Source organism: Dendronephthya gigantea, unplaced genomic scaffold (genome assembly GCF_004324835.1).
Source record: "Dendronephthya gigantea isolate DGI-Jeju-01 unplaced genomic scaffold, DenGig_1.0 000010F, whole genome shotgun sequence".
Classification (NCBI taxonomy): Eukaryota; Metazoa; Cnidaria; class Anthozoa; order Malacalcyonacea; family Nephtheidae; genus Dendronephthya; species Dendronephthya gigantea.
Window position 1 is genome coordinate 543,357 of NW_021163020.1, and position 11,021 is coordinate 554,377.

The 11,021-nt window shown below is 36.4% G+C and overlaps 1 protein-coding gene across 1 annotated transcript; it reads right to left on the bottom strand.

Moving 5' to 3' along the window:
* Positions 1-362: 362 nt before the first annotated feature.
* LOC114517982 (mucin-5AC-like) lies at positions 363-10,983 on the bottom strand. The gene is made up of 21 exons (XM_028537840.1): positions 10,341-10,983; positions 9,410-9,597; positions 7,110-7,541; positions 6,918-6,953; positions 6,661-6,798; positions 6,506-6,574; positions 6,285-6,398; positions 5,895-6,098; positions 5,703-5,816; positions 4,604-5,518; positions 4,381-4,494; positions 3,954-4,256; positions 3,713-3,829; positions 3,176-3,568; positions 2,961-3,077; positions 2,553-2,744; positions 1,902-2,471; positions 1,682-1,720; positions 1,551-1,604; positions 1,421-1,458; positions 363-1,273 (listed from the first exon to the last, which is right to left on the bottom strand). The coding sequence occupies exons 2-21, from the start codon at positions 9,519-9,521 to the stop codon at positions 1,145-1,147; spliced, it is 4,200 nt and encodes a 1,399-aa protein (XP_028393641.1). The 5' UTR covers positions 9,522-9,597; positions 10,341-10,983; the 3' UTR covers positions 363-1,144.
* Positions 10,984-11,021: the final 38 nt, after the last annotated feature.

The window sequence follows — 11,021 nt, forward strand, 5'->3', positions numbered from 1 at the left end:
GATTTCAGTCTTAATTTCTCTCTTAAAATATCATGATCATACAGTTCTAATTTGTTCAATTAGTTACATAATTGTCTTCCAAAACAGTTTCTATATTGAATAATTGCTATTTTACTTGTACACCTGTCATATTTGATACCTGAAGCATAGTTGCTTATGTCTTGTTTCAAACGTCAAGCATGATTCGTATCTGTCAGAACAATAAAAACAATAGTTACGAGGCTTTTCAAATGATTAACTGCAAGCTGAAACATGCAGCATTCATGGAGGAAATTTTAAGAAAAAAAAGCTCAAACTTTTTTATTCCGTGGTTAATGAAATTAGAAAGATGAATTATCTAATATATGTATTTGTTTTTTAAATTTTTTCATGGATGGAAAGCTCCATGCATAAAGCACCTCAGGATACACAACTTCAGCGACAATCATAACTTTCGCGTAGGCGGATGTGAAACCAACCCAGTCACCCACTATTAATTGGTAAATATATGAAACAACTATTGACTTTTCGAAATGATAAAAGTAAACTGGCACGTTTTGACTATAATAACTAAATTGCCAAAGGAAACATATACATATATTGGCATATGAATAAAGGCAGTTTTTATCAATGAACATCCATTAAACACTAGCTAGATTTGCCGCTCCTAATACGAAGAACCTGGCTTGTTTTCATGGCTCGTTTTTGCGAGTACTGAGCTGCGAACTACAGTAGGAGCTGAGTGATGTAGTTTAATTACACTGATAGGCTACCTTTTTAATTAAAATACAAAATATAAAATATTTCATCAACAGCGTACACTTTCCTTACTGCATGACTAATCAGTTATGCAGTGATATTTGTTATACGAAGTGAGATGCAAAAAGAATACAAAATTACGACTGACTAGCTATTATAGACAACTAATGTGTCAGACAATACGTTTTTGCCTTGATTGTTGTCAAATTTCGTACATATAAGATATAGACAATAATGAAAAACAAATCATTCCATACAGACTGTATCAGTTTTCCTCTCTTTAAAACTCTTTGCGATTAAGAAAGGCTTCGTCTTAAACTTCTGTGAATTTCAATTCTATATATATATCGAAAAAAGTTACAATCCGTCCTGTGGTAAAACTGAACGTTTTTTGCATAGCATGCTGTTAACAATTTCGTTTTTTCTCGGGCATTGGGGCGACATATTTGATACAAGCTTTAATTGTGACATGGTAGTCTTTCTCTTCATGGAAATGATAACATCGAACCACTCTGCTTTGTTTGCCATTGACGCACTATCAAGGAAAAAAAGTTATTGTAAACGAAAATTACCTTTATATAGCGAAGTCATTTCATAATATAAACTTGGGTCTGGGAATTATTTGCTTGGTTTATAAAGGCAATGGAAATCTGCATGAATGTATTTTTAGTAGTCATATAACCTCGCTCCATGGCCATATCTTCCATCTTAATTTATCTCCTACGAAAAATAGAGCATAATTAGACAGTCATTAGATGCATGTAACGTAACGTCACGGACAAAAATGCAGAGAAAAAATAAAATATTTTTACCGAACTCGGCAGACTCAGGGTTGAAAGGTCCAAGATCTTCCACCACAGGGACGCCTGAAACATTATAGATGTATTATAATGGATATCATAAACATTTATTGATTACTGATGAAGATATTTCTGTTAGTAACCTGCTTGTCCTTCGCCTTGATTCTTCGTTTCTTCATATTCTACATATTAATAAAATGAAGGATATTTAGTTTACAAAGTTGCTTGTGTTACACAGCGAAATTTGTAATTTCTTTGCATATAATGACACAATTAATCAAGAAACTGGTAAAATCAATCGTTTCTATAATAATTATTCTATAAATAATTGATATTATCATGCACGTATAATTAATTCATTACCTTGCATAATTGCAGCTATTGTCTCATCGGCAGCCTTTTTAATTCTACTTGTGACGTTACTCGGTGGAGTTCCATCAAACAAGACACGATCTTGATATCTCGGAGCCATTATCAAAAATTCTCCTGCATCATATTTTTGACCCATGGCAACAACGACTAGTTTAATGCCTCTTTTCTCGGCCTCTTGCGCGGCTTCATTCAACTCACTATATGACGCATCTGAGGGACTGTCTATGAACACAACAATTCGTTTCTTTCTCTCAGGCCGACTTTCAAACAGTTCCATGGCTTTTTCTATTCCTTTGTCAACACGCGAACCATCTTTTTGCCAGGTGAGCAGGCTTAATGATGATTGTAAGATAGTCATGGGTACATCGCTGTTGATTCGGAATTTCACTTGAGCTTCCTTAGTGTATGCGACAAGACCGTAGTTTATAATAGGAGAACTAACGTTATTTAGTTTTGGATTTTCCAAAATATTTTGAATGATTTTTTTTTGTTGGACAAACGAATCTGAAGCGTTTGGAGTTCTTGCACCAACGACCAAAACAACGTCGTATTTTTCATGTTCTATTGGAAGAAAAAATGGATTACTTTCATGATCCATCAAGTTGATAAAAAAATAGTAGTTGCATAAGATATCTTGTTTACCTTGGCTTGAGGATGAGGGTGTTAATGCTGAGGTTGGCTCGGCAGATGGTTTTATTGTTGAGGTTTGTTTTGCCGATGGTTCTGCCGTTGGTTCTTCTGTAACTATGGAGGATGTTGTTTCCAAAGTACTTCTCATAAGAGTTGATGTTTCCATTGGTTTCTGAGTACTTGAAACGCGACCACTATCGCCACCTTTATAAACACAAAAGATGCTGAGAACCTTCGCCGTATGGAATCCACTGTAAAAGCAACATATTCAGTTAACTCTTTTCACTACAGAGTTTCTTTAGTTGGTCTGTTCGGATAGTTTTTGTGAAAGATCGATCTTCTTTGACAGTTATTCCAAACAATTACACTTCTTCTCGTTTACCTGGTCATAGTCTTTCCACAGACCAACTAAAAACTTACCTTCGGTACAAAATCCGCATGATTTAGCGCAGTGTTCTAACATAAACTCTCTGCTATAATCACAATATCCAGGATACGCTGCAAACTTGGCACATTCTTTTCGTTTGTCGACACAGTCTAAAAGATTGGAAGAAAACTGCATAAACTGCATTACGTTTCTGTGAAACCAAACAGGATCTGTGTCGTATTTATCACCGTGGTTATTGCCCACCCACCTTTAACAACAATTATGCTCGACTTTGAAGTTGCTCGGAGTTGGGTTGTGGTCTTAGCTGTGGTTTCTGTGGGTTCTGTCGGGGTTGATGGAGCCTCAGTGGTTTGAAGTGTGGATTTGATCTCTTTTTCTGGAGTGGAGGTCCCATCAGAGGGGGTTATGATGATACTTGGTGTTGTTTTTGTTATCTCTTCTTTTGGAGTGGAGGTTCCATCAGGAGGGGTTATGATGGTACTTGGTGTTGTTTTTGTGATCTCTTCTTCTGGAGTGGACGTTCCATCAGGAGGGGTTTGTATGGTACTTGGTGTTATATTTTCTGTATTTTCTTGTGTTGTTTCTGCCGTAGTGACGGGTGAAGGTATCACATTTCTTGAAGTTGGACCACCTGCAACATCTACCATCGGAATAGTGGAATATTTTAGTCCTTTTAAAAACACGAAATCTATCCATTTGGAGAAAACGTTCTGGTTAAACTGATTAGGATTCCTAGATGGTGCCATCGCGGAATATTACATCCAAAGCGTGCATATTTCATTACCTTGGGAACAGAAGCCACATGATTTTGGACAGTTTTTCTCCATAAAATCACGATGGTAATTACAGTAGTCATCTAGCTTGGCAAATAACCGACATCTTTTTCTCTTGTCAAAACAATCTAGAAATGATGGATTTTTTTGTTGATGAGAACTACAGTATTGCACGTTACATTCCGCTTAGATAATGCTTTATGTGCCAAAGCGCGCGATATAACAGCTACATTTTCAAAATGATTGTCTTACTTCTATCAGACGTTGGATTTACATCCGGTGTGGTTTGTTTAAATGTTGGTAAAACATTTGATTCAGAAGAAACTTTTGCCGTTGTTGTTGATGCTGTTGTTGTTGAAGTTTTAGACTTCGTTATTGCTTCGGTTGTTCGAGGTTGGGAAGACGTCACTGCCGTATCTGATGACGTCACTGATGACGTGTCCGATGATGTCAACACTGAGGTCGGTTCAGGCGAGGGCTCCGTCAATTTCTCTGAAATCACTTGTGATGATGTTGATTTTTCTGTTGTTTTTGACTTTAGTGTACTTGGTTGACCTGAATTCAAATGTTAAATTGATTTTGTCTGTTTCGTTTGTTAGAAGATGTAAAAACTAAGTCAGTATGTGGTTGTTTTCAATCGTGTCAATCAAGCTGCATACATTGTATTGAATTAACTTACCATTCGAGCAAAATTGACAGGTTTTACGACAATTTTCTTTCATAAAAAATCGCATTAGTCTGCAATAATCCATAGATTTGAGATTTTCACAGTTATCTCTCTTGTCTTGACATTCTAGAAAGTGTGAATAAATGAAAATATACATCTTCAGCTGAAAAAATCGAGACAAAACAGTATTTCTTCAGAACACACCAGCTTTTTCCTTAAAAGTGAACAAATTTACCTTCATTCTCTAAGGTTGGCTTAACTGTAACCGTCGGTTTTTTCGTATCTGAAGATGTATTTGAAGTTTTGATGACAACTTCTGATGTTTTCTGATCTCTCTCGAAGGTCGTTGGAGTTAAAGTGATCACAGGAACTGTTGTAGATAAGTTCTTTTTCTTTTCACTGGTAATTTGTTTTAACGTGGTAACCTTTTCTGGCAATGGTTCTGATGTAGTGGTATTGTCTGTCACTGGTTCTGAAGTGGTGATCCTTTCTGTCAATGGTTGCAGAGTCGTGACTTTTTCGGTCACTGGTTCTGAGGTGTTGATCTTTTCAGTCATTGCTTTCGTAGTGGCGATCTTTTCTGTCTCTGGTTGTGTACTGGTGACATTTTCTGTCGCTGATTCTGAAGTGGTGACTTTTTCAGTCGCTGGTCCTGGGGTGGTAATCCTTTCTGTCACTAGTTCTGAGGTGGTGGTCTTTACTGTCGCTGGTCCTGAGGTGGTAATCCTTTCTGTCACTAGTTCTGAGGTGGTAATATTTTCTGTCGTTGGTCCTGGGGTGGTAATCCTTTCTGTCACTAGTTCTGAGGTGGTAATATTTTCAGTCGCTGGTCCTGGGGTGGTAATCCTTTCTGTCACTGGTTCTGAGGTGGTAATCCTTTCTGTCACTGGTTCTGGGGTGTTGATCTTTTCTGATACTACTTCTGTAGTGGTGAGATTTTCGGCCAATGGTTCTAACGTGGTCATCTTTTCTGTCACTGGTTCTGAGGTAGTGATCTTTTCTGTCACTAGTTCTGTAGCGGTAATGTTTTCGGACACTGGTTCTACTAAAGTGGTCATTTTTTCTGTTACTGGTTCTGAGGTGGTGATTTTTTCTGTCACTGGTTGTGAGGTGGTGATATTGTCTACCACGTTTCCTGTTGCAACAGTTTCTAGTAAGGTTCCATAAAATATCAAACGTAATGATATATTTTAATCATATATTGAATGTGGTTGAGGCATTCACATAATTATTCGGATTAATTGCTGATTTATCTACCATCAGCTTTTCACCATGAATGCAATGTGTATGGTTATAAATTGGACACATACTAAAATAGCAAATAAACAACTTACCGTTGTAACAAAATCCACAAGTTTTGCGACAACTTTCACTCATAAACAAACGCATAAGTCTGCAGTAATTAATTTCTTTCAACTCCTGACAATTGTCTCTCTTGTCTTGACATTCTAAAAAATTCAATGTAAGAAACGCCTTTCAGGAAACAACTGTGGACGTCTTGACAAAATATATTAAAGGCTGTTTACCTTCATTTTCTACTGTTGATTCGACGGAGATGCCAGATTGTACTCTATCTGAGGATATGGGTGAAGGCCTAGGTGTGGTGATCCTTTCTGTATTTTCTGACGCTGTCGTGATGACTCTAGCTGGTTTAGTGGCAACTGGCTCTGACGTTATGACCTCTTCTGTCCCTGATTCTAACGGTTTGACCACTTTAGTCGTAGTAGTTTCTAAAACGTAAAAACTGGCCGTAAGTGTATTGTATACTACCCTACATAAAATAAAATAACTGTGTCTGTCATACTATTGGAGAAATGATCGTGCCTAAAATATCATAATATAGGCTGGCCCTTGCAAACGAAAGCTGGCTTGGCAACATTAGACTATTACTCTAAAGTGGTGATATTACTTCTCACCCTTTGAACATAATCCACAAGTTTCTGGGCAATTTTCTTTCATAAAGATAGGCATTTTACGACAGTATTCCAGAATTCCGAGCTCTTTACAGTCTGATCTGTGATTTTTGCAATCTTTCAAAATATAAAGAGATTTCATTTCAGAATTTCATTGAGAGAGAGAGCTTGAAAGATTTTCCAACAAAAAAGTCAAAAGACTAAACCGTAAAATGATTTCATACCTTTTGAATTTAGCCCAGCCGAACTTGTTGTCGTAATTTCAGTGGTTTGTTGCGTCGGTATAGTTGTAACTAAATGTTAATACATGCAGGAAAGTTATCAAAGCTGCATGACTTTTATGATAGCACAGATGAAGTGCTTTTAACAAGGTATATACCTTCATGGCTTGAAACACAAAACTTGCATGTTTTTCTGCAAGCAATTGACGTATATCTATCATTATCTTTACAGAACATAGGCCAGTGAGATGGATCATCCACATATGTAGGGCAGAATGTGTCCAAATCCTCACAAGCTGAAATAAAAAGTGATCAATTCTTTGCATGTAACTTTCGTGTGGAATTGTCGAAAACCTTTAGTTTCTTGATAAACTTATTGGATACATGCATGAATTCATTGCATCTGAAAAGTTACCTTCTTCAACGACTGGTTCGATTTCTTGGGCTTTTTCTACACAAAGGCAAAGGCAAAATTATAACACTTAGTTCTGTATGTCTGGGGTTTAGTAATACGTCACTACATACGTCTCTGGCTTAAGACTTGAATCGCAGTCTTTGACACAGTTGTTTAATCTACAAAGATCTTTAACACAAGTTGAGGTCAAACCTTGGTTAGATTCCCTGGCTTGTGCTGTGAGCACTGCTGCAACTGTACTGCGCACAGAATCCCTGCTCTGCACATCTTGATCTTGGAAAGTTTCCCTCGTCAAACCAACTGTTGGTTGCGATACAGTTGGACTAACATCAGCGGCAAAGTCAAAATCATTGCAGAGATCACCCGTACAACACTCGTAGCGACAATCAGAGTAGTCAGGATCCGCGCAAATTTTTCTCTCCTCGCAGAACCTTCGAGATGAACATTCTCTCTTGAAGATTGTTGTGTTCTTGCTGAGAGAGAAGGCCTGGATGACAATGCACTTATCAAAATGATCTTCTAATTCACATTCTTCAATTTCAAGATCGTTATCAGTGGAACAAAGTTCAATGTTGTTGCCATCCTTTTTTTCCCCAATGCAGAAATAGCATTTGGTTGAAATGTCTAGAAGAAGAAAAAAGAATTATCGAATATTCTCCTTATTTCTGTGAGGATGTATAAATTTTAGGTCATATCATCGTTTCCAACAACTTTGACTTGCAACAAGATACGTCATAACGTATTCAAGAAGCTTAATGAGTATAAAGTTTTCCACCAGGTTCAGCCAAGATGCAAATGAGCTACAATTATGCTCTTTACATCATCCCAGGTTATTTTTAAAAATGACTCATGTATCCTTTTAAGAGGTTCTACAATTTCGTTAGTGTATTTCGCAAGATATTCATACAATTAGTGTATAACTGATTTCTTGCCCATGTAGCATCATTTCTATCATTACTAAATAGTAAATTTTGGACCCAACGTGTACGATTTATGCAAAAATTTCTGGTATTTTTTCTTATCACTTCCGGAAGACATCCTTAACGAATGATTTAATATTATCAGAGCCAAGCATGCAGGTCAGTGTAGTCCAATATATGTGACGGAAACATTTTTGATTACCAAATATGTTTCTAAGTATATTCCAGATTCGGGATGAAAAAGAAATCACTCGACAAACGTATGTGCTCTATTCTTAGTCTAGTGTACATCAGTGAAATCATATCTTGATGCATAAGGTTTATAATTAAGTACTCTCTGGAAACCATATATACTTCAATTAACAATACTTATTAGTCTATACGGCATGAGATTGCTAATTCTTAACAAGGAGAATGAATGAATGATTATATAGCAAATAAGAACAGACTATTCTAAATAATAGCTATTTATATTTTTAACAAGTCTTAAACATATTTTTCTTTCCCCTCCATCGCAGATGTCAACTGAATATTTCTTTTTAGAACCAAGGAAGAAAATCGTGTTAGTTTTAATCTGCAATGTTGAAAATGATGTAAAGTTTTGCGAAGCATCTTAAAGGGTTGTTCAAATAGTTTAGTTTACAGGAAGAAAAACAGTTTAGATTTCCGATCCAAAACATTTCTGACGGATTCACGCTGAGATATACTGATGCTCCATTAATTATGCCAGGATTTTTCCTTCATGCAAAAGATTGCTAAATTGCTTCATTGATTTTACCAATTTTCATCGCACAACGTAAGTGCGAAAAAAAACCCATAGAGAAATAATCCTACTTTAAATTGATGGGTCGTGAAGAGAGTAGTCTTGCCGGTTGAACTTGCCTTGGTATCTTGATACGACTAACGCCGTAATTATTAATCATGAATTCTTCATATCGAATCTGTGGTCAGGTTATAGCATTATTTACACTTAGACATATGTCACGAGCTACGTGAACAACATTTCAACCTAGGCCTTAAACCATGCACCAATCCTTCCTTATATAGACTATCAATTCGAATATATAATATGTCATAACGAAGTTCCTTTAAATATATAGAATTCTAACCAGCATTATACTCTAGAGAACTCATGAATCTTATGGAAACGATAACTTCTGTAAATAAACTCTGACATTGCATACTTAAAAACGACAGATACTGGTGAACATACAAGCTTCATTTAACAGCACCTTATGCTATATCAAGCACACGAACGCGTTATAATATATATATAACGACATGTGTGGTTTGAAGTCCTTGCTATGAATTTTTCATCATCTATTGTGGAACACGCGTGTGAACGAAACATATCCAAATATTATGAAACATGATCAAGTTAACGTGTTCAAATTGTCTACATGGCTTGACTTTCAGAAGACTGCAGAATCTGCATATCACTGCGGCATTTCGTAACTTCTAATTACTTTCTATGATCCAATTTGAAACTATCTTGAAAGACATATTTACTGCCATGATTTGACCTTAACATAATCAAGTTTAATGTAAATTTACTCTAGGTATAAGACTGACCTTTGGAGTTTGAAACATCTTTGCCAACGACGTTTCCTTCAGTAGAACACAGCAATATACTTAGAACGCAAAGTACTTTCGCAAGTTTCCACATGGTCAAAACACGAATCATCCACAGAAAATTATGGTGAACATGCCACGCCAGTTCTAAATTAACTTCACCCCGTGGCAAGAGCTACGAAGCATGTCTAAATCATAATAAAGAGTGTTAGTCAATGGTACTTAAGGCTTTGCATATATTTATTAAGGTATAATAACCCTTAAAACGTATCTATTGCCAAGCGTGCTTTCAAAAGATATATTTTTAAGCTGCACTATCGAGCGTTCAAATCTTCTTCTTTATGCGGGAAACTGCAGGGAGTGTAACTTTTGAACAAAAGTGACAGTAGGGTGCTTGTTAGTTATAATATGTCCGCAGGGAATCCACAGTTCCTTCGTTTCTCGTGTTGGAACACCAAATACTCCCAGTAAAGTTTTTTGCTAAAGTTTCTAGGGCTATTTTTGTCACAATACGCAAATGCAAACAGGAAATGCTAAAAAAACGGGAGATGATTATTATTCAAACTCTTGTGGAAACCTGGGTTTTTTGCTCGTTTAGAAGGAGATTCTTGAAGATTTTCTTCGGCCTCGCGTGCGTGCTATTCACTTTTCTTATAGAAGTGGAGTTTTTTTTTCACAGGAAGTTTTAAGTGCCCCAGGTTGAATCACCCCAGAGAGCAATATCTAGCATTTATTACATGAAATTTCCAAATTTGTACAAGAAGACAGCACCGACTCCTCAGTTCATGCTGCTTTGGTATACAAAGCTTAATTAAGCACTGCAAACAAACACAAACTCCTCTACGGATATTGCCTGAATTCCAGCGGTGCGCGCGTGCAATTTTAACCCGTTCTCTAAACAAAGACGACAAAAGCTTTTCAATGCATGTACCTTGATATAATGACGGATTAATGGGATTGAAAAACGCCCTAAATATATATATCGCCAATAATCTTGCTTAAGATACAGACATCCAGTCAACACGGCGTACTGAAACCTTGAGACAAAACCTTGTATATTCCATGCGTATAATTCGGATTTGACTGAGGAAGATGGATTAATCTGTGCCTATAAAATGCATAACTCTATTGCTTGTGGATAAATGTATTTACACATGGTAAAATGATTTTATGATTGAACGTCAAAATGTCAATTCTATCATTGTGTTCGCTTTTGTTAGATGAGAATTCACAGTACATGAATTAGTCTTAGTATAGTCACTGACAATTTCCTGCCTTTGGAATTATTCATGCTTATCGATCATCAATATTTGTATTTTCGTAATTGCTGTCGGAAAGGAGTCTAGTGTTTCTTCAGACTGTTAATAAGCAAGGGCGCCATTTTCCGAAAGGCTCAATTAATTTTCGTTTTTTATCTACATTTGTAGAATATATGTGCACGACTTTGATCAAATATCAGATAAACTTCCCTAAAATTGGCCGATATTCGATAAAGGGCGGCAAGCTTTAAAAGTAAATTGCTTCCTGCATATGACAAGCTGAAATTCTGCTCAAATTTTTTGAACAAAGAAACAACTATCGCCGGGCTTTATACATGCATCTATATTAAATA